Source organism: Peromyscus leucopus, chromosome 1, assembly GCF_004664715.2.
Source record: "Peromyscus leucopus breed LL Stock chromosome 1, UCI_PerLeu_2.1, whole genome shotgun sequence".
In the NCBI taxonomy this organism is placed as follows: Eukaryota; Metazoa; Chordata; class Mammalia; order Rodentia; family Cricetidae; genus Peromyscus; species Peromyscus leucopus.
Genome location: NC_051063.1, coordinates 48,487,593 through 48,515,336, shown reverse-complemented (window position 1 = coordinate 48,515,336; position 27,744 = coordinate 48,487,593). Strand labels below are relative to the sequence as shown.

The following is a 27,744-nucleotide window of genomic DNA, read 5'->3' as shown; positions in this document are numbered from 1 at the left end:
TTCTGAAACTGTCTAGATGAAGAAATACTTAAACCTGGCATGGTGATGCAGATCTTGTAATCCCAGCATTTTGATGGCTGAGGCAAGAGTATCTGAAGTTTGAGGAAACTTGGGCACATCGTGAAATGCTGTCAGAGAAAGAGGAAGATGAGAAGGAGGAGAGGAGAGAAGGGAAGTGGAGGTGAAGAAAAGGGAGGAGGGGAGAGGAGAGAAGATAGAAAATATATTCAGTACCTGAGAGAGCATATGGCTAGTTTAGGTAGTTATCAAGGGCATCTTAATTTTCATGCCCTATGAATATTGTACTAAACTAATGTTTTTCAGGTGTACTTCTGTCCTTCCTTTCTTTCTCCTCTCTCTCTCCCTCTCTCTGCGTTGGTATCTCACTCTGTTGTTTAGGCTGGTCTCACTAGGCTCAAGTGATCATCATGCCTTAGCCTTTAGAGTAGCTGAGACTGCAGGAATACACTGCTCTGGTCAGTTAGAATGATACTAGAAAATAAAGTTACACAGCAGGAGAGTACAGTCAAGGAAGCCTGAACAATTTTGTTTGTTCTACTGAAGATGAACTCATGGCTACATCCACACTAGACAATCTTTTTACCACCAAGCTACATACTTAATCCTGCAAAAAAAAAAGACTATAGTTAGGTATGGTGGCACACACCTTTAGTCCCAGCACTCAGGAGGCAGTCAGGACTATCTCTGTGAATTTGAGGTCAGCCTGGTCTACATAGCAAGCTCCAGGATAGCCAGGACTACATAAAGAGATCCTGTCTCAAAAATTAAAAAAAAAAAAAAAAAAAAAAAAGACTATAGTGGTTTGCAGATGTTTTCATTCTATGGACTGTTTTGTTAATTTTTCTAGAAGTAAGTTGTAGCACTGCTCTGTGTGTGTATGCATATGTATGTATATATAATTTATTCTTTGAGAATTTTATACGTGTATGCAATTATATTTTGATCCTGTCTGCCTCCTTCCCTCCAACTTCCCCTGGACTCTCCCCGAGTATATCCCCATCTGAGCTTCATATTCTCTTTCCTTCCTTTCTTTCAGTTTGTTTATTTTTAGATAGTATCTCTTATGTCGCCCTGGATGGCCTGGAACATGCTATGTAGACTAAGGTAGCTTTGAACTCACCAGAGGTCTACTTACCTCTGTTCCTCAGTGTTGAAATGAAAAGTGTGTGCCACCCCCCATCCCCCACAGAGTTTCTCTGTGCAGCTCTGGCTGTCCTGCAACTTACTCTGTAGACTAGAGTGGCCTGGAACTCAGGAGATCTGCCTTCCTCTGCCTTCTGAGTTCTGGGGTTAAAGGCTGCACCACCACTGCCTGGCTTTTTTTCCTTTATAAAATAACCCACAGAGTGTAAGTTGTGCTGCCTGCATGCACACAGGTATGGGAACATGAGGAATTTCCCAGTGGCTGCACACCCGGAGCAGCCATCAACTGAAACAGCTCCTCCACTGGGGTGGGGCCTGTAACGTTGACTGGCCTGGTCTTGTGCAGGTCTTTTGCAGTTAATCACAGTTGCTGTTGGGTCTTAAGTGTAATGGCTGTTCCATGTTCAGAAGAGAGCATTTCACCTTGTTCATCTCCATCCCCAGCTCCTACCTTTTTTTTTTTTTCTTTTTTGGGGAGAATGTTGATATTGATGTTCCATTTAGGGTTGAATACACAATCAGCTATTCAAGGCACTGTGACCATTATGAGTCTACATTAACTGATGCCCTCTTGGAAAAGAAGGCTTTCTGACTCAGGTTGACAGCAGCTCACATCTGTAGCATAAACATTTAAAGTCACTTTGACAGCTTGACAATTTAGCAAAACAGTAGTAGTAGGTTGCTTCTGAAGGCCCAGTGGGCCTCCCCAGCCATGGGCTTTTGACCAGGCTTATAGTAAGTACCAGGTATGAATTCCCTCCTGTGGAGCAGGCCTCAAAGCCACTCAGGAAGTGTAGAGCACGATTTCTTTTTAAGGATTTATTTATTTTTAATGTGCATTGGTATTTTGCCTGCATGTATGTTTGTGTGAAGGTATTGGATCCCCTGGAACTGGAGTCACAGACAGAAGTGAGCTGCCATGTGGGTGCTGGGAATTGGACCCAGATCTGACAGCATTTTTTGGTGTATTTCTAGTTTTTAGTCTAAATTTTTTTTTTTAACTTTTTGTTTAACAATCTTGTGAAAACATTTAATGAAAATAGAATGCTTGAATGCTTTTAAAATCATGGTATTTGGACTGGTGAGAAGACTCAGCAGGTAAAGATATCCATTGCCAGTCTGATGACCTGAGTTTGAGCCCCAGGACCCACATGGTGGAAGGGAAGAACCATCTTTCATAAGTTGTCCTCTGAACACCACATGTTTGTCATGCCCCTGCCCCCTGACCAAATAAATGTGTATAGAAAGAATCATTACATTGATGGCCTTGTACTCTTTATGTGATATAGCCCTGTCCTATGGTATGTTTTTTCAGAAAAAGGAGTGGTATTTGGATCTCCACTGACAGAAGAAGGCATTGCCCAGATATACCAACTGATTGAATATCTGCACAAAAGTAAGACTACTCAAAGCTTCAGTATTCTGTGTTTAATGAAGAATTGCTAGTTTTCCATTGAGAGTTGGCTGATGAGTTAGTAAATGCCAACTACCCATCAACAAAGAAATGAACCACTGATTTTCAGGTGGTAGATTTTAAAAATCTATTTCCCTTTGAATTTCATGTCCGTTATTGATTTGCTTTGCTTTCAAAGATGTAGATAAATTAGATAATGTCTATGAAATCATAATTACCTCTTAGACAATTCTGGAAGAATTCCTTGTTCCTAAAGAATTAGGGCATTTTTCAAGAAAGCATCATACTTCCATCTTCAGAGTTCTGTGATTAGCATACACTCTTCAGTTAATTCTCATTTAGTTTTTAGTAGTCCTGTGGGTTGTGTCATCTAAGAGCTCAGCACAGTCAAGAACTTGTAAAATGTGGAGCTTTTTATATGACTTGACACATTTAAATACCAACCAGATATGCCTCTCTGCCTTGCTGGGTGTGAGACTGTGCAGGAGGAGCACAACAGAGATTGTGGACTCGCATCTTGAAAGGGTTGGAGGCATCTGGATTTGTGGGTTTTTAAAAAGCTTTTACATTTTTTTTTTTTTTTTTATTTTGGCAAAAGATAGATTAAAAACATAACCAGCCATCAGGGTTTTAAGATGGAGAGAATCCAGGTTTTCAGCTTGTTTGTGTGATGAGAATACTTGACTTCCTTCAGCCCAGCTGCTGTGTGGATGTGACCTGCTGGAGGATAGGGATGTGTTGTGCAGTTTGTTGTGAGTCCCATTCATTCCTTTATTGTCACCTGCCTGGCCCTGAAATGGGGGGAATACTCACAGATGGAAACATGGACAAGCTTCTTCCAGATCAAACAATGTGTCTATCTGTCTTTTGAGATCTCCTCATGTGAGTTTAGAGCCTAGTTGGATGGGAGCAGATCATTTGGAATGACCTAAGCTTTTGGGAGTCTCTTAGCTGCAGAGTGATCTGTCAGAGTCACACAATAATGCAGAGAGTCTAGGTTTATTCTTGGCTGAAGGAAACAGTTTATAGTAACCACAAACGCCCATAGATGAACTCAGCTCCTTGAGAGTCTGTGAGGAATAAGGATAAAGGTTTTGAGATTTGTTTTTCAAGCTTTTTTTTTTTTTTTTTGGACTATTTATTGTGTTAAATTCAGTATCCAGTGGTACCTCAGGAGGCTGAATGACCTTTGCAGGCCACCTTTCAGTTTGAGTCATCTCTAGGTGCTCAGGGGAGCCACAAAGGTTTTAAACTTCCCTAGAAATATTGGCAAAACCTCCTTTTTAAAGGGTGCTGTGTAAGGTCTTTAAAGGGAAGCCGTGTTTATACTATGTACATTAACCATGATTCTCCTCTGTTCTCTTTCGGCTGTCCATGCTAAGCAGACTTGCGAGTAGAAGGCTTGTTCAGAGTACCAGGCAACAGTGTCCGACAGCAGCTTTTGAGGGATGCTCTCAATAATGGAACCGATATTGACTTGGATTCAGGAGAATTTCACTCAAATGATGTTGCCACGTTACTGAAGATGTTTCTAGGAGAGTTACCAGAGCCTCTGCTTACCCATAAACATTTCCATGTACACCTCAAAATTGCGGGTGAGTATAAGAAGTGAGAAAGAGATGGAAATATTTTTTTAGTTTAGTGAAGTCCTTTGTGAGCTCCTATTGCTTATTACTCACTGTGGTGCTGATACTGGCTCAGACTTCATCATCCTAATGTACTTACAACTCTTGCCTAGTTACGTTTGATTTGATCAGTTACTGTCTTCTTCCTCTTCATCCTTCTCCCTTTGAAACATTTTTTAAAAATTACAATTATTTTGTGTGTTCATGTGCAATGACATGGTATGTATGTGGAGGTCAGAAGACAATTTTTGGGAATCAGTTCTCTTCTACCATATGGGTCTTGAGGACTGATCTCAGGTCATCAGGCTTGGCAGCAAGCTTCTTTACCTTTTGAGACATCTCATAGACTTTAAATGTTTTCCTTTGAAAAAATATTTTTTAAAAGGATTTATTTTTACTTTATATGTGTGGGTGTTTTTGTCTGCAAGAGCAACAAGTGCTCTTAACCTCCGAGTCATCTCTAAATCCCCTTAAATGTTTTTGATAAATAAATTTCTTGTTGATTTTTGTATCTCAGATGTAGCCTACCATAGTACTTGGAACATTTCAATCGCTCGATAAAGGTGTGTCTCACATAGGGTTGGGTGTATCACTGGGTTTATACCTCTCAGGTGGTTGCTGGTTCTGTGCTTTTGCCTTGGTTTGGAGTTTTTGCAGGTATTTCCATGCCTAAGTTGAGGTCATCTCTGCCTCTGCAAGCTCTTCTTTTATTTTATTTATTTGTTTTTTTTGGTTTTTCGAGACAGGGTTTCTCTGTGCAGCTTTGCGCCTTTCCTGGAACTCACTTGGTAGCCCAGGCTGGCCTGGAACTCCCAGAGATCCGCCTGGCTCTGCCTCCCGAGTGCTGGGATTAAAGGCGTGCGCCACCACCGCCCGGCCAAGCTCTTCTTTTAAAAGCATTATTATTTGCTTATTGAGTAGGCAAATAATACTCAATGGTCATGATGGAAAAAGCTTCTCTCCTACCCTATTCCCTAGCACCAGTTCTTCCCAAAGGCAACCAGGGCTGTGATGTCTAATGTAGCCTTCCAGAGGTGTTTTGTACACTGTGTGTGTACATCCTTTTCTCCCTCTGTTTATGTAAAGGCAGAATATTATACACATTGTTCTGTGTTTGCTTTTTCACTTAGTGTATCTTGGAGACTGTTCTATTCTTAGCTCTTAGTTTCCTTATTCTTTGTGTCTGTGTGGTAGGGAATTCATTCTTAAAGTGCACAGCTATTATGCTACAGTAGGCTCTAAGTGCACACAGTGTCAAAATCCATGCCTAGTTTTCCACCCATGGCATTTCCTCTCTCTTCCCACCCCCTTTTCCTCCACCTTCACCTTCTCTGCCTCCCTCTCTCCTTCCTTTCCTCCCTCTCTTTCTTTCTACCCCCTCTGTGAGTCAAATGCTCTTAACCTCTGAGCCATCTCTCCAGCTCTTCAGCTGAGGTTTTTAAAGTCACATTCACTGGTGATTTTAATAGTACAAATGATGATATGTTACTAATATGCATGGAATTTTATAGTTACATTTCAAAGAAATAAAGTTTTAGATCCTTAAAAAAGATTAGAGGCTGTTGCTGCTGCTGCTGGTGGTGGTGCACGTGGTGGTGCACACACCTTTAATCCTAGCACTTGGAGGCAGAGGCAGGTGGATCTCTGTGAGTTTGAGGATAGCCTGATCTACAGAGCAAGTTCCAGGACAGGCTCCAAAGCTACACAGAGAAACCCTGTCTTGAAACAACGAAAACAACAACAACAACAAAAAATCCAAGCAAAGAATGAAAACGATAAGAAAGTATAAATGTTATGTTATGTGTTAACACGTAGAGTATTTGCTTTATTTGCCTTCCTGCTGAGCTCCTCATTTGGTACAGTATCTGACATCCTCTCCTGTGCTGCCTGGTGACTCAATGCTCTAGAGAACGTGGGAAGGTGTGGCACCATTGGAGAGGAATCATCCTGTGCATGATTCCCTCTGACTTACCCTTTAGCCACAACCTATCCGACTAGGGAAGAGGAGAAGGGCTGACACTGTCAGAGGTGCGTGGGGACTTGATTTTAATTCTTTTGAGTAGTGCTGGGACATAATTTAACTAACTTTTTGAGACACTGCCCAACTGTTTTCCAAAGTGTTTACACTAGGGCTGGAGAGATGGCTCAGGGGTTAAGAGTACTGGCTGCTGTGGTGGTATTCTAAATTGTACGGAAATGTGATTTTGATTGTATGTAAATAAATAAAGTTGCCCGGGGGTCAGAGCTATTAGAGCCATAGACAGAGTGGGGGCGGCGGCGGCGGCGGCGGTGGCGGCGGCGCACGCCTTTAATCCCATAGATCTCTGTGTGTTCAGGGATATAGCCAGCATTGGAGACATATGCCTTTAAGACCTGGGGGGGCTGTACATACAGACAGTGATGAGGCAGTCACGTGTTTGGGTTTACAACCAATGAGAAGGCAGAATGACTATGAAATGACTTACACACAGGGAAATAGCTCTCTTTCGGGAAGCTGGAACCACGGCAGGAGGAAGGGTGAGATTTTAGCTCTGAGCTCTGACCTCTCAGCTTTCTCTTTTACATTGGTTCTGTGTTTCTTATTTAATTAGACTGTTGGTTACTCCTACAGGCTGCTCTTCAGAGGACCCTGGTTCGACTCCCAGCTTCTGCTTGGTGGCTCACAACAATCTCTCTCTCTGTAACTCCAGTTCCAGGGGATCTGATGCCCTCTTCTGGCCTCAGTGGACAGTGCACATACATGGTGCACAGACTTACATGCAGGCAGAAGACCCATATAGATTAAAAAAAAAAAAAGACCATTTAACACTCCCACCTGCATAGAAGGTTTAGTGCTTGTGTTCCAGTATTTGTATTGTTAGTACTTTTGTTCAGCTCATCCTAGTAGGTGTAAAGTAGTATCTTATGGTTTTCCTGATAGATGATTCAGGCATGCTCAGGCTTTCTGACCCCTCGTATGTCATCTCCTTTCTTTCCTTTCTCTTCCTTTCCCCCTTTTCTTTACATTGACCATGCATTGCTAAATTATGTCACACTCACAATCCTTCTACCTCAGCCTCCTAAGTAGCTAGAACTATAGGTGTGTGTCATGCCTGGCTTGTGTGTGTTATTTTCTTGGAAGGAATATCTATTCAGTGTTTTTTGCTGTTTGCTTGTTTTTGTTATTTCTTTGAGATAAGGTGCCACTATATGTCTCAGGCTGCCTCTCAGCCTTCTGAGTGCTAGGCACACAGGTGTACGTCACCACACTTAACCTACTTAACTCTTTCCCACATCTTAACATTGGATTGTCTTTGGTTATTGAATTAGATTGACATAGTATTTGTTGAGTTTTGCATTTTCTTTCTTGTGCTAGGGCTCTTCTATGCCTGCTAACATGTTCATAGTCACACAGGAAGTACTTTTCAAGGCCCATTGCCTTTTTCATTTTATTTTAGCTTTACAGTGTTGATATTTGAATCTAGGACCTTCCGAAGGTATTAGCAGTTTTGAATTTCCTTTACGATTGATTCTTTTATTCCTTCTCTTTATTTGGTGGGACTAGTGGAAAATAATAATCAATAATAAGTAGCATTGACTTTTCTTTGGTTTATTCCTTCCTTTTCATTATTATTTTTTTAAGATTTGATGCAGTTTGATGATAAAGGAAATAAGACCAGCATACCAGACAAGGAGCGGCAGATTGAGGCCCTGCAGCTGCTTTTCCTCATTCTCCCTCCAGCCAATCGGAACTTGCTGAAGTTACTGCTTGATCTCCTGTATCAAACAGCGAAGAAGCAAGACAAGAATAAGATGTCTGCCCACAACCTTGCCCTTATGTTTGCACCCCATGTCCTGTGGCCCAAAAATGTTAGTATTGAGGGGAAGATCTTCAGGGCTTGGCTTTCTCAGGCTGGGCCCCTCCTGTGGTTGTACATGGTGAGGTTATCAAGGATCCAAGGTTCAGCCTTCATATTTATGAGGTTAGGAGTTGAGGGGCCTGGTCCTGTAACCTCACTGATAAGTCAGTCTCCAGTAACCCTGCATGGCTACTTCTTTCTGGAACTTTCTAACAGCTAAAGAAGCTAGAATATTTGTTTTGGCTAGACATTGTGAATCCCATCTTAATAGGAATGTTCCTGTGTAAATCAGGTTGATTTCTGATGATTGAAGGATTAATACAAATTGATTTCTAAAGGTTTAGAATAGAGTAGTGTGATCATGTGACAATGCAGTCTAGCCTGTTCCTACGGTTTTATTCCATATATTCAGTTTCCTTTCATAAAACTAAGTATGCTTCTTACTGGGGTCATGGCCTCATTACTGGCTTACATTTTCAAATAGTCTGTTAAACAAATGTTTGACCTGAACACATGAAGCTCAGGTTTCTGCTTCTTCACAACACAGGCTTTGATAGGACATGAGATTATGAGTAGTTTATCTGGGTTGGAAACTACAACCCAGATCTGTTACCTGTTTCTTTATACTTTCTGTGTCCAGTGGGCAGGTAGTAGCTGTTACCAGTTACCTCATGAGTTGTTAGAAAAAACAATAGAACAGATTGTTATAGTGACCAGTGGGAGGTTTTTGAGAGTATAAGAAATAAGGAGCTGGCTGGTGGTGGTACATGCCTGTAATCCCAGCACTCAGGAGGCAGAGGTGGGTGGATCTCTGTGTGTTTGAGGCCAGCCTGGTCTATAAAGCAAGTTCCAGAACAGCCAGAGTTTTACACACAGAAACCAACCAACCAACCAACGAAACAAACAAACGAAGAAATAAGGAAAGGAAAGTTAAGGAGAGAGGTTATATGTAATATTTTATCTTAGTAAGTAATAAGTTAAAATTAATGAACTGCTCTGAAAAGCCAGGGGTGGGTTAATGGGAAGCAGATACACCAACAGTTATCTACATCAAGGAGCTCAAGTCTCATGGTGAAGGCTTTTGAATTAGCTACCAAGTTCTAGAGGGCTAGGCGGGAAGCCTATCGTCAGAGTATGTGCTATAGCCTGGGCTTGACCCCTCCCAAACAACCAACTGAGACAAAACCTTCAGTGCTGTGGGAAAGAAACAAGCTGTGGTTATAAAAAAGAAGCATGTGTGGGGCCTTGGGAAGAGCAAACAGATGAAATAACAAGGATGAAGGCATGGCATATAGAGATGCTGAAATGCTTAAGGAGGCAAGAGAAACAAGAGAAGGGATCAATGGCAGTTTGACTGTATTGTAGAAAGATGTCAGCTCTAGTAGTGTTAGACGGTTCTCTGGATGAACACCTCAATCTCTGCAGAGCCAGTGTCTTTGATGGCTAGTACAGAATGTGGCTTTTCTGCTGTGTGTGTTTTGAATCCTAGGTTAGATTTTCTGCTTAGATGTCTGTGAGCAGAAGTAGGAAATGAAGCAAGTTTGAGGATTTCCTGGTCACTTTAGGGACACACATCTGTGCTATTATGTCATTTCAAGTGGAAACTTGCTAACCCAAAGTGACAGAGTATTGTTGAGCACTTCCCTGTTCTTAATGCCCTTTTTCCATCTCTTTCCACTGACTAGGTCACTGCTAATGACCTTCAGGAGAATATCACAAAATTAAATACTGGGATGGCTTTTATGATCAAACACTCCCAGAAACTTTTTAAGGTAGGTAAGGGATGGCATTTGGCTAGTAACAGAACAAGGAAGATGGGGACGGAGTAAGATCCTGGATGAGAGGCGTTGTTTGGGATTGTAAAGCATAATGGATGGTGGGAGGGCTAGAAATAGGAGCCAAGTCTTCTTGGTCCTCTGGCTGACTGGCTTCAAGCTGGTGGTCGCCTAGTTTGATCTTGCCTACCTACCACAAAAACCCAGTTTTGTGGTTTGGCAGCCCCTTTTCATGCCATACTGTCTCTTTCAGCCCAAGCAGGCGGTGTTTCTGGGGGATAAGTTTCTCAAGAAGTGTGTATGTCTCGTGTAGATTTCATGGATTTAGTCCGTTACACAAAAGCCACTTGTGCTAATGTTTGAAAGTGAAGTCCTCTACTTTGGTTTTCTGCTGAACAGCTGGGCTGCAGTGTCTTGAGCTTCCTAAAGGCCCTCTGCTTCAGGGAGAGAATCCCAGCTGTCCTGGAGCCAGGACCTCTTTAGATTGCACCCCTGACCCACTGCTGATGCCAAGCATTTAGGAATGGCCCTGCAGGCACATCTTGGTCATTAGAGTGTACCTCCTTGATAGGGAATCTTTTGTCCTCTGGAAAGGATGAGAATATCCAAGAGCACCACCTAGTTCTGGTCCCCTCTTTTCTTTTATTTAAAGTAAACTTTATTATTAAAAAGACCCTTGCAAGCCAGGCGTGGTGGCACAGACTTTTAATCCCAGCACTCAGGAGTCAGAGCAGGCAGATCTCTGAGTTTGAGGCCAGCCTGGTCTACAGAGTGAGTTCCAGAACATCTAGGGCTACATAGAGAATCCCTGTTTAAAAAAAACCAAACCAAACCAAACTACAACAACCACAATAAAAAAAACCTTTGCAAATAAAGATGTCACACACCAAAATTAACCCAAAGTCTATACAACTTAATGAACTTATTTATTATTTACAGTTAGAATTGGTACTTGAAATGGAATCTGTGAAGCTTCATGTTTCATTTTTTTACTCTTGATTATATTTTATGCCCTTATCAACCAACCAAACCAACAATCCACGACAGAGTTAGAACTAAAAAACAATTCGTTTACATCCTCTTCCATAACTCGTGTCTACCACCTGTGTTCAGGCCTTCCTCACTCACTATTAGCCTTTTTCTCTTGTGTTCATGTTATACTGCACCCACATACGCACTTGTTTACATATACATACATTATATACGCCTAGACTCTGCATATGAGAGCACATGTGCTTTATTTCTGAGTGTGACCTTGCTTAATATTATACATTCTAAGTCCATCCATTTTCCTGCCAATTTTTAACCTTATTTTTCTTTAGAGATAAGTAATAGTCTATTTTTTTTTTTGTATATATCAAATTTTCACTTCATTCATCTGTTGATAGACAACTAGATCAATTCCAATTCTTTGCTATGGTGATAAACAGCAATCAACATGGGGTGCAACTGTTGTATGGGGGTATGGAGTTCTCTGGGTGTGCATGTCCAGGAGTGAAATAGTTGGGTCATATGGTAGATCTTTTTTTCATATTTTTAGTTTTTGTCTTTTTATTACTGACTGACTTACTCAGCATAATGTCTTCAAATTTATCCACACAGTAGCATGTGACAGCTTTTCCTTTCTTAAGGCTGTATAGTATTCCATGTGTGTATATTCATGTCCTGCTAATCTATTCATATATGAATAAACATTTAGATTGCTTCTATGGTTAAGCTGTTGTGAGTAATGCTGCTTGAACATGGATGGTTAAACATTTCTTAAAGCCCTGCCTTTATTCTTTTTATTTTTGGTTTTGGTTTTTTGAGGTTTCTCAGAGATCTGCCAGCCTTTGCCCCCTGAGTGTGTGCCACCATTGCTTGGCTTCTGCCTTTATTCTTTTTGGTGTATTTCCTAGATCGTATGGTAATACTTTTTAAGTGTTTTTGAGAAACTGCCACACTGTTTTCCATTTCTCCTAAGAGCAGAGTGGGATCCATGTCCTTAACAACCCCCTTTTTCCTGATATATTTGCTGATTGTTGTTGTCCTAGTGGATGTGGGATGGGTCTCACTGTAGTTCTGATGTCTATAGAGATGGGTGATATGGGACATTTTTTCATACGTCATAGCTACTTTTGTTCTAGTGCTGACAAGACACAATGGCTAAGGCAATTTTTTTATTTTATTTTTTGTTGTTTGTTTTATTTGTTTTTCTTTTTAGAGATAGGGACTCTCTGTGTAGCTCTGGCAGTCCTGGAACTCATTATGTAGACCAGGCTGGCCTCCAACTCACTAAGATCCACCTGCCTCTGCCTCCCAAATATTGGGATTAAAGGTGTGCACCACCAAGCACAGCTAACCAAGGCAACTTAGAAAGGAAAGCATTTACTTAGGCCTATGGTTTCAGACAGTTAGAGCCCATGACGGCAGAGCAAAGGCATGGCGGCAGGAGCAGCTGAGAACTCCCATCTTGATCTGCAAGCAGGAGGCAGAGAGACACTGGGAATGGTCTGTGCTTTTATGTTGGCTCACGTGAGTGCCACATGCTGTGTTGGTTTTTTAAAACATCGGCAACTACAGTGGTGTCTTCCTAGTTTCCCATTTGACCTGTTGAGGTGCCTATTTGGTCAAATATGGTATTTTGGCAAGTGTTTGGCTTTTCACAGTAATCTGTCCATTAGATAATGTTATGATTCTCTTTCTGTGGCCTGAAAGAATTGTAGTCCTATTAACCACTGAGCCCGGGTTTTCTTTTATGTCCTTCTCAGGCTCCTGCTTATATTCGGGAATGTGCCAGGTTGTACTATCTGGGCTCCAGAACCCCAGTGTCAAAGGTAAGAACAGGAAACTGGTCTTCAAACAAGGGAAGGATTAAGATTAGTGAAGTTTTAAAACAAGGTGTATCATCATCATTAAGCCATTGTTTTTAATGTTACAGCTCAAACTTACATAATCATTCATTTTAGCAGGGACAGAGACTAAGAAGAAAGTTGTGGAATTAAAGTGCCCTTATGTATAATATGCCTGCTTGTTTGCCTTCAGAGGTCCTCATTGGTGGATGATATACTCTACATTAGTGTCATGACAGATCTTAGGTTAAAGTTTTTCATAAGATGCATTGTATTTTTATAGCCTATGATCTAAGCAACCTGTAAATATCAAACATTATAGTAACAGAGGTCCAGTATTATATAATTAATTCTTTTTTTTTTTTTTTTTTTCCGAGACAGGGTTTCTCTGCGTAGCTTTGCATCTTTCCTGGAGCTAACTTGGTAGCCCAGGCTGGCCTTGAACTCCCAGAGATCCGCCTGGCTCTGCCTCCCGAGTGCTGGGATTAAAGGCGTGCGCCACCACCGCCCGGCCTAATTCTTTTTTAAAATTTTAATTTAATTAAAATATTTATTTTATTTTATGTGTGTGTAAGTTTACCACTTGTGTGTAGTAACCTATAGAAGTCAGAAGGTGGTGTTGGATCCTCTGGAACTTGAGTTACAAGTGACTGTGAACTGCCATATGTGTCCTGGGAATTAATCTAGGTCCTCAGAAAGAGCAGCCAGTGTTTTAAACTACTAAGCCATCTCTCCAGCCCTAATTTAAATTTATTTATTTGTTTATTTGTGTGTGTGTGTGTGTGTGTGTGTGTGTGTGTGTGTGTGTGTGTGGTGGTGGTAATGTTGGGTCTTGGATCTTGGTTTGAGTCCAAGGTCTCTGTGTAGCCCTGGCTATCTTGAGACTGGCTATATAGAACAGACCGGCCTTGAACTCAAAGAGATCTGCCTGCCTCTGACTCCACCATGCCCAGCCTTTAATTTTTACTTATGTGTATGGGTATGTGCATGGGTGCCAACAGGGGCCAGATATCCAGCCTATATCCACTCCTATATAATTAATTCTTATTCAAGTTCATTGATGTGGTTAAACTCTCAAATAGTTAAAAGGTTTGATCACTTGCTGTTCTTGTAGAGGACTGTACTTTGGTCCCCAGCATCCATGTTGTGTGACTTGCAGCCATCTGTAACTCCAGCTCTGGGGAAGTTGACACCCTCTTCTGGCCTTCATGAGAGCCACACATATTCTCTCTCTCTCTCTCTCTCTCTCTCTCTCTCTCTCTCTCTCTCTCTCTCTCTCTCAGTAAAAAAGGAGAGAAAAAAGATTATATTCTAGATTGCTTTCTGTTGCCGTGGTAAACACTATTACCAAGGCAGCTTAGGGTAGAAAAAGGTTTATTTCATCTTCCACTTCCAGGTCACATCACTGAGAGAACTCAGGGCAGTAGCTTAAACAGAAGTGGAAACCCTGAATGCTTCTTGCTGGCTCACTCACTGGCTCATGCTTAGCTAGCTTTCTTGGATAGTCAAGGCTCACCTGCCTAGAGATGGTGCCACCTACAGTGGGCTGGGGCCTCCCCCTCCCACATCCGTCAGGACAGTCTCTGACAGATATGGCCACAGGCCAGTCTGATTAAGGCAATTCCTCAGTGGAGGTTCCCTCTTTCCAGTGACTGTTGGTTGTGTCAAATTGACAATAAAAGTTAGCCAGCAGCATATGAGAGCAAATGAGCTTAGAGAAATATATAATGCTATTAATAGAAAGTTATGTCATGAGTATTGAGGATGTATTAATTTGCTTTTTTATAAATTTTTCTGTAGGATGATCTTGATCTGACGACCTCTTGTCATGGCATGTCCTTCCAGCTGGCAAGATCTCAGAAACGGAACAGGTTCGATTCTTGTTCTCAACAGGAGGAGACCCAGCAGCATACAGAAGAGGCCCTGAAAGAACTCTTCCAGCATGTTCATAACATGCCAGACTCAGCGAAGAAGAAGCAGCTTATCAGACAGGTGCCAGGATGGGGGAGTGGGGTGGGCTCTGGGAATCCCCAGAGAGCAGCTAAGATCTCACTTGGGTTTCACTCTCACTGGGAACAAGCTTTGGCCCAGCCAAAATAGCAGGCTGGTCCATGGAACCGCAATACACTCCTGTCCTGGAGAGAGGTGTGCAAGTGCTTGGGTTTCTGAAGTTAACTGTGCTTAGAATATCTCCAAGTTTGCTTGGAGAGAACCAACAGTTCCAATGGTCCAGAACTGAAATGCTCTATGTTTTCTAGGTAAATATTTTAATTTCTGAATTTCAACTTTCAGGTTTGCACAACAGTGATAGTTGCATGCCTGTGTCACACTTGTGAAGGTGGAGAGGATGGGCAGAATGGCAGTCGAGCTGAAGTGGTAGCTCTTGTTTGCAGTTAGGAAACACCATAAAGCAGGCTCAAGTGTACTGAACAGGAATTCTGGTGGCTGAGTTTGCTTCTTTTGGGGTTTTGGAAGCAAGATTAGGCCTTTCATTTGCCATTTTGAGGACTCAAATCATGGTGTGAATGAATCCTTACTGCTTGGGAGTTTCTTGGGAAATTCATCTCAGTCCCTCTTGAGTTTTAGCTGCATAGGCAAGGTCAGTGCATTTTATTCAGTTTTCCCTTCCTGTACAAACTCCCAGGATAATCAACACGCTAAAGGAAGGAGGAACACTTGGAGCACAGTTGTGGAAGTTTCTGTCCACAACTGAGTGCCCCTGTTGCTGTTGGGCCTGTGGGAGGTTTGACATCATGGCATCAGCATGTGTAAGGGCAAAACAGTGTATCTCATGGTCAGGGGCTGTAGTACTCTTTGAGGGCATGGCCCCAGTGAACCAAGACTTACCAGTAGGCCCTTATAGGATAGATACCTTCCACCCCTGACCCCAGACCTGGCTTTGGAGGACACTGTAGACCCAAGTACAGCAGTCAGCTTTTTAAATTTCTTGTTCAATTAGTACTTTCTTTGAGCAAGGTTGCCTTTATTTATTTTTTGGGCATCTCCAGCATAGGGCAAGATATAAAAAAGTATCAGACAATGTTGGAAACTGAGCTGTTCTCAGCAGTTGACAAAGTCCTTTATAAGTGTTCTGTTGTGGCCTTAGAGATGGTTTAGGGCTGCAGAACTTGAGTGTGGTGTCATATGTCTATAATCCCAGCAGTAGGGAGATGGAGACAAGCAAATCTGTGAGTTCAGTAGCCTGGTCTACATAGTGAGTTCTGGGACAGCCAGAGCTACACAGTGAGACCCTGTCACAAAAGCAAACACACACAACCACCCCCCCCACCCCCCACACCAGTGAATGAGAGCATCGGGTAAAGACTATACATTAACTTACTAACTTGTGTCTTCCCTTTTTCTCCTGGAGATGCCTCCACACAAAGCACTGCCAGCATTAAAAGTCTCTTTCCCTTCACAGTATTGCTGGTGGATGGTTAGAGAGCATTAATACCTTGGGAACATTTTGGCTTAGGAATGTAGCTCAGTTGGTAGAGTGTTTGCTCTATATTCATGAGGCCCTGGGCTGGATCTCTGACACCTCATAAACTGGGTATAGCCTTCTAGCTTTATAATGTCATGACTTGGAAGATGGAGGCAGGAAGATTAGGAGCTAAAGGTTGTTCTTGGCCATACAGAGAGTTGAGGCCAGCCTCTGCTACATGAGATTCTACCTTAAAAAAAGGACTGTCATGGGTTGTGCTAGGAACTTTATTTTCAAGGTACTTGATGCAAAACTGATTCTGGTTTACTGTCAGATCTTGGAGCAGTTCATAAGCACTCTGGATCTTGGTTTACTGTCTGTAAACAGGGATAGTGAATGTCACTTGTGCTTTTGTGATTGCTTATCAACCTACTCTCTACATCTGCACAGAAAGACTCTGGCTTTCTGGGTATCTACACTCAGCTGTTGATTGCCTTGACTGTCATTTCTTGATGGGACAATATTAATCAAATGTACTCTGTATTTTCTTGTAGTTCCATAAGCAGTCTTTGACTCAAACACCAGGGCAAGAGCCTTCTACTCCCAGGGTCCAGAAGAGAGCCCGTTCACGCTCCTTTAGTGGGCTTATCAAGGTGAGTCAGCCACGCTGCTGCTGTCCACATCGCTTCTCAGGACACACGTGTCTTCTTTGCTTGTGCACAAACAGCTTAATTCTATTCCTTGGAGTCCTACAAAGGGTTAATTGGTGAGGGGACAGAGTTTGGAAAGGCTTTTTTCCAAAGCATTTTACTGTCACAAATGGAAGGAACTCTGTAGAGAAAGCAACAGCAGCCTTCCCTTCTTCCCCGTGTCTGGGGATAGGAGTCTCTTGCTTCCTGCTTCACACTACACACTTTTTTTTTTCTCCTGAGACAGGGTTTCTCTGTCTAACTCTGGCTGTCCTGGATCTCGCTCTGTAGACCAGGCTGGCCTCGAACTCACAGAGATCCGCCTGCCTCTGCCTCCTGAGTGCTGGGCTTAAAGGTGTGCACCACTACCACTGCCTAGGCACACTACACACTTCTTTGTGCGGTTCACTACATATGTGGGGAAATGAGCAAGATGAGGACTAGGGAAATTGTTGGACAAATGGATTTTCTAATACCCCAGTGAATTTTGATATCTTTAATTTTGGTGAGCTTAATGATTTCACTGTTGTTTTAGTCTCTTTCCATGTGTCAAAATGATTAGAAATCTTGTGTTTTGAACTGTTAGAAAGTCTATTTCTGAGTTGTCGCTGCTGGGTATGCAGATGGCTGGACATGAGTGCAGTTAGTGAGTGCTGCCATCAGATGGCAGTAGGTGATTTGGTCCTAGGCTCCTCATTTCAGTGTCTCACTAAGGCGGCCTAATCCAAAGGGATTAGCTCTATAATCCTACAGATATCAAGAGCCTTTTGACTAGAACTCACATTTTTTTCTCTAACAAATGTGTGCCTTTACATTTTCTCCCCTTTACGCTGAAGTCATCAGCAGTTGCACTTTCACTTGGCCTTAACTTTGACCCTTTTGTGTTTTGTAGAGGTCTAGAATCCATTCTTCATCCTCAGGGATGGGGCCAGTGGCCTTTGGGACATGACACTTGCTGTGGAGAGTTTCCTTTGCTATCCACAATGGAGTGAAAAGGCAATTTGTGGGACAGGAGAGAATAGTTGAAAGTCATGGATCTGGTTAGGAGATACTATCCAGAAAATAGAAGGAACTTGTATAGCTCAAAATTACTGAAAATCCAAGCTCATTATAAAACAGGCAAATAGCCGAGCGGTGGTGCACACCTTTAGTCCTGGCGCTCGGGAGGCAGAGCCAGGCGGATCTCTGTGAGTTCGAGGCCAGCCTGGACTACAGAGCGAGATCCAGGACAGGCTCCAAAGCTACACAGAGAAAACTTGTCTCAAAACACCAAACAAAACAAAAAAAAAAAAAACAAAAAAACCAAAAAAAAAAAAACAAAAAACAGGCAAATAACCAGAATAGACATTTTTCTCAAGACACACATGTGACCAAGAAAGACAGGAAAAGGTGTTCATCATCATAATCATTAGGGGCATGTAAAGTGAACTCCCTAGGATGACTACTATTCACAAAACAGAAAGTTACAAATGTCGACGAGGATGTAGGGAAATGAAAACCCTCTACACGACTGCTAGGAATATAAAATGGCAAAGCTGTTGGGGAAACCAGTATGGCGGTCTCTCAGAAAATCAACACTAGAATTACTTTATGATCCACCAATTTCAATTCTGTGTATATACCAACAAATTGAAAGCAGGGTCTCAGGGAGTTATTTGTATATCAGGTTATTCATCCTCAGAAAGGATGGAGAGTCTGATGCACTCCTCACTCTGTGGGCCCTGAGGACGTGACACTACGTCACATAAACCAGTCACCAAAGGCCAAATGTTGGACAGTTCTGCTTATTTGAGGTACTAAAGTGGTCAGAGTCATGGAGACAGGAAATGATTTGTGACTCCTGGTGGCTTGAGGTCTGGAGGGAATGAGGCATTATCTTTTGTTTCAGAGGGACAGTGTGGGGATGGGTGAGCTGGCAGTGTTTTATGACACTGTGACTGGAGGAATGCCACTGAAATACCACTGAGTGGAGAAGGTCATAAACTTGATAGTAGTTAAGTTCTTTTCTTTTTCTTTTTGAGACAGGGTCTCACTATGTATCTCTGCTACATATAAGTGATCCTGTAATTGAAGTTGGAGTGATGTGATTTTGTGTTTTGGCTTGAGGTGTATTGGTAGTTATTGTTTAAAATGTAGGTGGTGTTGTCTGTTTGGCTACTACTTACCTCTTTACTAAGGGAGTACTTGAACTTCAGAAGTTATCAGGATAAAACATTTTAGAATATTATTATTTTTTCTTTTTTTGGTGACAACTGTCAGCTGATCCAGGGCCTCATACATGTGAGCAAGCACCCTGCCATTGAGCTGCATCCCAAGCCCACAACAGCTTCAAACACCGAGGTTATAATAGCACATTTTATAAAACAGGGGCGAGATGTTTTCATTATAAATGAAGAGATTTTTGAACTGATAGAAGATATAGGCATTTTGCTCAGTAGCTCTGCAGTGAAGTAGTTAAGTACGATTTTTACTTGTGAGTGGTGGTGGGCCTTAAACATGGTAGGTTCAATCCAGAATGCCCTTTTGAAAATTCACTGGAAGCTTTATAGCTAGTCTCATGGATCCTGCTGTTCTCTGTTCAGCATCCTCAGTGATTCCTGCCTTCTAAGGGAGGATCTGCAGGCCTTGTTTTTCTAGCATTTGTGTGTGTGTTTTAGCTATTTGGTTCCTTTTAAAAAATAGCTAGGGTTGGGGATTTAGCTCAGTGGTAGAATGCTTGCCTAGCAAGTGCAAGGCCCTGGGTTTGGTCCTCAGCTCCGACAAAAAACAAAAAACAAAACAAACAAACAAAATAAAAAACAGCTATTTGGCCAGGCAGTGTTGGCACATGCCTTTAATCCCAGTACTCGGGAGGCAGAGCCAGCCTGGTCTACAGAGCAAAATCCAGGACAGGCACCAAAACTACACAGAGAAACCTTTTCTGGAAAAATTCAATAAATAAATAAATAAATAAATAAATAAATAAATAAATAAAAAGCTATTTGATTTCTATCTAAAACTTTGGAAGCTGGAGAGATGGCTCAGCAGTTAAGAGTACTTGCGGGTTGGGGATTTAGCTCAGTGGTAGAGCGCTTGCCTAGCAAGCACAAGGCCCTGGGTTTGAGCCTCAGCTCAAAAAAAAAAAAAAAAGAAATCATTCAAATTTAGGCCGGGCGGTGGTGGCGCACACCTTTAATCCTAGCACTCGGGAGGCAGAGCCAGGCGGATCTCTGTGAGTTTGAGGCCAGCCTGGGCTACCAAGTGAGTTCCAGGAAAGGCGCAAAGCTACACAGAGAAACCCTGTCTCAAAAAACCAAACAAACAAACAAAAAAGAGCATTTGCTGCTCTTCCAGAGGACCACAGCTCAGTTCCTAGCACCCACCTTGGGCAGCTTACACCTGCCCACAAATCCAGCTCCGGTGGATCTGATTGCTCTCTGCAGTCACCTGTACTCACATGTGCATGTGTGTGCACACACAAATAAAAATAAAACAAAATCTTAAAAAAAAAATTAAAACTAGTGGAATTTTGCTTTTCTCCCAGTTTTACAGAAGTGTGTCTGACAGTGGGTCCTGCATTGACCTCTTGCTTTGGAAGGTTTTCCTCTGGAGTAGTATGTTATGTAAATAGTTGATCACATCAGGATATTCTGGACTCCCTGTTGATAGATATAATGTAGACTTCAATGCTTTAGTTTTTTAGTTCTGTTGAATAGTTGTTGTTTTAGTTTTGATAATATTCTTGTTTTGGAATTCAGACTTATTTTGCAGGGAAGATGGGGACATCTCTAAGAGTTGTTACCATGAGCTGCTGCAGCAGGTTGCATCGGCTTCCAGGCCATTGAGAAGACCTTGTATTCTTGCTCTTTGTGTCAATGGTCATGTGACCTCCTGGAGCCTTTTGTGGCTGTATTAGGAATTCTTAGACAGTTTCTGCACATTTACTAGTCATGTGTGAGGAGGATAGAGAAGCAGAACCCTAGAGTCGACCCAGTCTGTGGTTCCCTAGTGGGCAGAGGAAGGGACCCTTAGCAGCTGCCAGAGAGCACACACCTTCCACAAACCCCTCATCTCCAAAAAGGCCCAGCCCTGGAGAGTGACTGGTCTTTCTTTCGTGCTCACAGATGTACTGCTATTAACTAATATCAGGTAGTTAAGTCACCCAGAGAAACAGTAATTCTTGTTTGCTATGTGCCTTCCCCTTCCTTGTATGATATAGCCTGTGTCTGTGCAGAAGTTATCAGGATGCTGAGTGTTTTCATTGAGGAAGTTGTAGTTTTAAAGACTACAAAATAGTAAATGCTCATGAACAAAATATTTCCCGTTTCCCAATCAGCGCAAAGTCCTGGGCAATCAGATGATGTCAGAAAAGAAAAACAAGTCCCCTACTCCAGAGTCTGTGGCCATGGGTGAACTGAAGAGAGTCAGCAAAGAAAATGTGAGCTTGGTAAGAACACGTTCTTTCCCTGTCCTCTTGTGAAAGGCTAATAGGCTGGCGCTTGTTCTACTGTGATTCTCTGGCTCAGTCAGCCGTACTCAGGGCCTTTTCTGTAGGTTTTCACCAAATCATTTAATGTGTTTTGAGTTCAAGAAAGGTGCATCACGTGTATTAATGTCCTTTCTGTTGCTGTGATAAACATTGACCAAAACTCAGGAAGAAAAGGGTTTATTTAGCTTACAGCTTATGTCCATCATGGAAGGAAGTCATTGCAGGAACTGAAGCAGAGGCCATGGAGGAGCACTGCTTACTGGCTTGTTCTCCATGGCTCACTAAGCGTCTCTCTCTCTCTCTCTCTTTTTTTGTAGAACCCAAGACTATCTGCCCTGGGGGGGGGGTGGATCTCCACAGTGCCCATGCCCTTCTACATCAATCATTAATCAAGAAAATGCCCCCATGTGCTTGCCTACAGGCCAGTCTGATGGAGCATTATCTCAATTGAGGGTCCCTCTTCCTGATGACTCTAACTTGTGTCAAGTTGATTAAAAACAAAAACAAAAACAACAACAACAACAAAAAAACCAAAAACTAACCAGCATAGCTGGTTACAAGTACAGATGGCCAATCCAGCACAATGACTCTGTAAACAAGTGCTGAAGGGTCAGTTAATTCGTAGCAGAATGTCAAGGGCAGGTTAGCATTTAAGTCCTTCAAGGTAGTGTAGGCTATTTCAGTAAGCTAACATTAGCCAGTTAAGATTGGAGAGGTATAACTAGGTCTCTGTGAAGAAGCACTGACATTTGACCGTTTAAGCCACTGTACACTTTTCTCATTACAGTTTTTTTCTGGCTCTCCAACTCTCACAATGACACCAACCAGATTGAAATGGTCGGAGGGGAAGAAAGAGGGGAGAAAAGGTACTCACTGTCGTCATCCTCTGTTCTTACTGGATGCCTTCTTGTCTGTGTCTTCTCAGTCAGCAGTGGTTCTTGTCTGGAACGTCCAAGATGCTCTAGTTGTAGTCAGAGGGAACTGAGATGGTTATTCTGTTTAGCACTGTCCTCAGGCACTGACCCACTGCACAGACAAGATCCACACATCAGCTGTTTTAAGAGCATGCGTTAAACCAGGTAGGACAAGTACAAAAGCTGTGTGAGGCTGAGAATGGCCATGCCCAGAGTCTGCTCAATCACGTTCCTCTCCTGTGCAGACTTTAGACCTGGTCATCGAAGCTTTTCTTTTCTTTCTTTTTCTAAGACAGGGTTTCTTTGTGTAGCCCTGCTGTCCTGGATCTCACTCTGTAGACCAGGCTGGCCTTGAACTCAGAGATCCACCTGTCTCTGTCTCCCAAGTGCTGAGATTAAAGGTGTGCGCCACCACTGTCCGGCATCACTGAAGTTTTTCTGATGCAGAAGGACCTTGGAAATCATGTTAGCATGGTTTTGAAGCTATTTAGTTCAGAGAAGATCATTTATTTGTTTGTTTGTTTATTTACTTATTTGGTTTTTTTGAGACAAGGTTTCTCAAAGAGAGGATTTTTTCCCCCTGAGACAGGGTTTCTCTGCGTAGCTTTGCGCCTTTCCTGGAGCTCACTTGGTAGCCGAGGCTGGCCTCGAACTCACAGAGATCCGCCTGGCTCTGCCTCCCGAGTGCTGGGATTAAAGGCATGCGCCACCACCGCCCAGCCTGAGGATTTTTTATTTTTAAAGATTTATTTATTTATTGTGTATACAGTGTTCTGCCTGCATGTATACCTGCAGGCCAGAAGAGGGCAACAGAGAGAGAGAGGATTTTTTTCAATGCCAAGATCACTGTTCTGAGTTCTTCTGTTGAAAAGCTGCTGTGGGCAGGCATGGTCCTGCACAGTTGAAATCTCTGCACTCAGGAGGGATGGCAGGAGGATTTCTGGAAGTTCAGTTACTACTTGATATATGAGCAGTAGAAAGAGTACAAGTGTGTTGGCCATGAAGCTCAGTGGTAGAGCACGTGTGAGGCCTTGGGTCCCATGCCCATCACAACAGAGTCATGGTGATGAAGCTTTGTTTTCTAGGAAATTAGGCTGTAGTACGCTCTTCTCATCACTTTGATGAATGCCTGAGCCCGCTTCTCTTCCTCCCTTTCTTTTGCACAGAATTGTGCTATTGAAGCAAGCTCAGTGTTTGAGTTACTCATATTCAAATATTTTTTAGATGTCCACGAATCAAAGCATGAGTTATTTTTTTAAAGACTATGCTGTTTTGTATCAATTGTGCCTCTTGTTACTTTCATTTTTAAAGAGAAGCAGAAATCATTTCTCATCTTGACAACTCTGTTTTGGAAAGAAAGGAAGGAGTTTCTTCAGGAGAGTAGCAGCCCACAGATCATGCCTGACGTTTTGGTGGATGAGGAATGGCATCCTCACATGTCAGGACCCTCCTCCTCTTTGGGCACCTTAGCCTGCTGTCCCGACAACACCCCTCTTGTTGTCTTCCTCTTTAACCGTTCCCTGTTTACTGTGGTTTACTGTTGTCTGCTGGCCTCTCCGTTCTGTTTTATTTCGTTTGTGTGGTGATGGGATTGAATCTAGGGCTTCACACATGCCCTACTATTGAGCTACATTCTTAGGCAGTTCCCTTCCTTTCTTAAAGATTTTCTTCCTCTTTTGAGACATGGTTTCTTTTAGGTTTTTGAGGTTGGCCTTAAGCTTGTGATCTTCTTATTCTGCCTCCTGAGTAGCTGGGATTATAGGCATTATATAGGATTGTATACCACCACATCTGGCTTGTTTTTGGCTAATTGAGTTAAATTTTCTACTCTTCTCTCTTGCATTTTGCCCTTCTTAGCACCTTGATCTGCTTCCACAGCTCACTCCCAAATAGCGTTGGAACTCTCCAGTCTCCAAGCTTGCGGCTCAGGAGCCTGCCTGCCATGTATCTGTCTTGCAGAACAGTGGATACAATCCTAGCTGCTGACACTGATGTTGAAGTCACCCCAGAAGAAGATAGTGCACTGTCACTGTCACCATCAAGAGCATGATGGAGACTTCTGTTGGCAAAGGGCTTCTTATTCTGGCCGCTGTTGACACTTTGCAAAGGTCCTAATTCCTTGGGTGGAGTGGCCTTGTGCATTGGTGATATCTGGCAGCTTTGATCCAGTAGATGCCACTAGCATCCTGCCCTCAGTTATGATGACTGAAAGTTCCTCCTGACATTACCAGTGTTCCTTGAGGATACAGGGTCAAAATTATTCCAGATGAGAACACATGATGGAGCACCCACTCATCAAGGAGCATTATTTTCGTAGTCAAACCTTTCTAATTCTTCAAAGTCCAGCTGAACCTTCTCTCCTCTTTGAAGCCTTGTCTGGCTAACTGAGCCAAACAGAATACTTTTCCATTGAATTTTGTCAGTACTGCTTAAGTATGGACATTGACTCTGATCTATGGTGTTTATTTTGTGTGTATTGTCATATTCCTGCATCTGGCTCAAGGAGGCTTGCAAGGGTCAGACTTAAGGATATGTAATACCAGTGGTCATGTCCTTGCCTAGCACGCACAGTGCTCTGGGTTCAGCCCCTCGTCCTGCCGCAGACACACGGACATGCACACCCACCCACCTCCAACGCCGGTGCTCTTCTCCTTGTCTCAGCGTGTCAGCGGCTTGTTGCTCTTGGTTTTAGGGGATGTTCTCTGGTGAGCAGGGCGGTGCTGGTAACAGCACAAGCTCCGTATTCACTCGACTTGGGTCAGCTCTCCATTTCCCATGCTTGATAGCTGGGGCAGGCTAGCTTCTGTGGGCTGCAGATTCTGCATCTGTGAAATGACAGCACACTACCTCCCATCTAGGTATCGGTGAGGATAAATGAGACAATGTGTACAAGGAACTGGGGGTAACAGCCGTCACCATACTGCCCCTACGATGTATGACTGTTACTGTCATCATGACTGTTAGGAGTTAGCATGCTGGGACTAGACCAAGCAGACTCAATGATGTTTACTTGGTAGAGGGTCACATTCTCACATTATTTAATCCTAAATGTGGAGAAAATACTAAGTGTAGATTCTGTAGCTTTTAGATGGGGTGTTTTTAAAAATGAATGTTTTAATTATTGTCTAATCCTCTTGTTTCTGTTTTAACCTAGGATTCCTCTGAAGGGTCAGCTAGAGGTCCCCTGTTGTCCACGGTGAAGTTTCTCTTTAGTGGGACAGGTGTTACTTTTGTTCTCAGTGAAGTTTGCAGCTTGCTCCCTGCATATTGAATTGTGAAAGCCAATCAACCATGACCGACTGATACCTCTAACCCACTCACTGGATGTCTTTGAGCTGTGCCTCTGAGAGACTCCTCCGCTCTGTTTGTTTTACCATCAGGAAGCCACTAGACACCAGCCAGCTCACACCAGCCGTAGGTGGGCAGGCCCAGCTATGCTTAGTCAGTGTGCTCAGGTCGCTTCTGCTTCTTCAAAATGGGAAATTTTATGTTTAATTGCTAGTAATAGTTCTTAAAAGCACTGTCAGTCTTAGTGGACTGTTACATTTTAACTGGTATTTAGGGCTTTTCTCCATGTTGTTAGTGATGAGTAATTGATTGTTTATTTACTTGTTTTAAAAGCCATTGTTTAGATTCATAACCTAAGTGGATTCTAAGTTAAACGCCTTTGACCCCTTTTCGTTCTGAGATTGAGAAATCTCTGTATTTTATTTGTGTTCAAAGAATTTATAGCTTTTTCTAGACATTCTTTATTATTTCTTGTGTCTCATATAGGTGATTTGACCTGGCAATGAGAAAGAACTCAGGACAGTATGTTTTGACAGATTTTGGCTAGTCAGCTGCACCCCATGCCTCCTGTCTTCCCCAGTGGTGTGAGAATAGTTGGGTGTTTGTTAGCTTGCTTCCTCCATGGGTATCATCTCACCTGAGACATCTCTGGTGCCACTGTGACATTCTGTGCCAGATCCTGGGTCTCGAGAAGAGTCAGGAGCTGCCACAGAGCTTGCTGCAGTCTGTATGTGTGGACACTGAAGGGGACCTAGCACGGGCTGGCTGGCTCTGGTCAGACCCGGTCACACAATCCTAGGTGTCAAATATGCCACTCAGCACTCTCCTGAGAGCAGCTGGGATCAGGAAAGGCATGTGTAGCTGTCTCTGCAGGGCCCATAGGATTTAATGAAGAGTTCCCACAGGAAGCAGTGTGGTGTGTCCCAGTGATCGAGAGCAGTTGCTCACCGCCCCTTTCCCTGTCGGGATGGCACAGGAAGCAGGAGTACAGCAGAGCCACTGCCCGGTGAGCAGCAGGTGCAGGTGAGGATGTTGACCTGTGCGGTTGTCCTCACTCCACTGTGGGGATCCAGGCACACAGCAAAATACGGTTTGCCAGCCTAATGATAGACAGTTGGAAATGCTGTGGTGGTGTTGAAATGAGAGCCAACTCTGGAGTAGCAGAGGCTGACTGACTGACTGTCAGTCCTCTCCTCCATAGTATACTGTTTATTTTGTTACTTTAACAGCAATGGTGAAGGAAATTGTGGTATTTGGCCTTCAGCTGGGTAGTTTGGGAGCAGTGGAGGTGTTTTAGTTCCTTTCTCTAAAGGAGTTTTAGCTCATTCTTAAAGATCTTTGTCAGCAAATTCAAATTCATTTGTCTAGGCTTCTGTGTGGCTCTTTTTGTTGTTGTCACTAAGAAAAGGTGTATTTCTTTTTAAATAAAGTTCTTGTAGCAGGTATATAGTGTGGTTAAACAGAAATCCTTTTGTATTACCAAATCAAAGACATTCTCCCCAGCACCAAGTTTCCTTTAAGTGTGTTCCACCATGCTGTGATGTGGCCCTGGGCAGGGCTGGGCAGGGCTGGGCAGGGCCTTGATGCATCCAGGAGTTCTGAACTCTATTAGAGACAGAGAGAGAGAAGGAGCAGGATTGAATGAGTGGAACTAATGACCAGGGGTGGTCTGGGTGAGGGTGTGAGAGAGAAGTTTACTCCATGCACATGCTTTTCTACGGCTGGCCTCTTGGGCAGTTACCATGTGTATTTGGGAATGCGTATTTTATTTATTTATTGGATAGTCATTCTCTTGATTTAAGGGTATTATAGGTCATTTTTTTTTTCTTATAGAAGCTGTGATCCCATGCAGAATGAGCTTGAGGGACAGCATAACCTTCTGTGTCTTGTAATATGTGGCTGTTCTAATCCTGTGGTGTCTCCTGGGGAAACTCAGACAAAAATTCCATCATTACTCCAGAAGCTTGCTGTTCCCTTCTGATGGGGACAGTTGCTGTTTTTGAGCCAGTATTTAACTAATGTTTTTAACCTGTGTCTTTTATTTTTTATTTTTTTATTTTTTGAGACAGGGTTTCTCTGCAGCCTTGGCTATCCTGGAACTCTGTAGACCAGGGCAAGTTGGCCTTGAATTCAGAGTTCTCTTGCCTCTGCCTCCCGAGTGCCAGGATTAAAGAAAGGCATGAGCCATCACCACCCAGCTGACCTATGTCTTAAAGGATGTTTGTTGTGTTTATTTTCATGTTGGAACAATCTCTCTGGAAGTACCTTTCCTTTCTTTGTGGGGTTAATTGCCACAGGCTTTGATGTGTCAAC

At 42.8% G+C, this 27,744-nt stretch overlaps 1 protein-coding gene across 3 annotated transcripts in view; it reads left to right on the top strand.

Annotated features, from left to right (window-relative positions):
* Arhgap19 (Rho GTPase activating protein 19) overlaps positions 1-27,537 on the top strand; it is a 45,592-nt gene extending 18,055 nt beyond the window's left edge. For all 3 annotated transcript variants that reach the window (XM_028889418.2, XM_028889416.2, XM_037206895.1), the window contains exons 3-12: positions 2,480-2,560; positions 3,964-4,173; positions 7,826-8,052; positions 9,728-9,814; positions 12,568-12,633; positions 14,449-14,640; positions 16,627-16,725; positions 21,077-21,187; positions 22,017-22,095; positions 25,298-27,537. In XM_028889418.2, coding sequence (XP_028745251.1) covers positions 2,480-2,560; positions 3,964-4,173; positions 7,826-8,052; positions 9,728-9,814; positions 12,568-12,633; positions 14,449-14,640; positions 16,627-16,725; positions 21,077-21,187; positions 22,017-22,095; positions 25,298-25,308 — 1,163 coding nt within the window. In that variant the 3' untranslated portion in view covers positions 25,309-27,537. The remainder of the gene's footprint in view (positions 1-2,479; positions 2,561-3,963; positions 4,174-7,825; positions 8,053-9,727; positions 9,815-12,567; positions 12,634-14,448; positions 14,641-16,626; positions 16,726-21,076; positions 21,188-22,016; positions 22,096-25,297) is intronic.
* Positions 27,538-27,744: the final 207 nt, after the last annotated feature.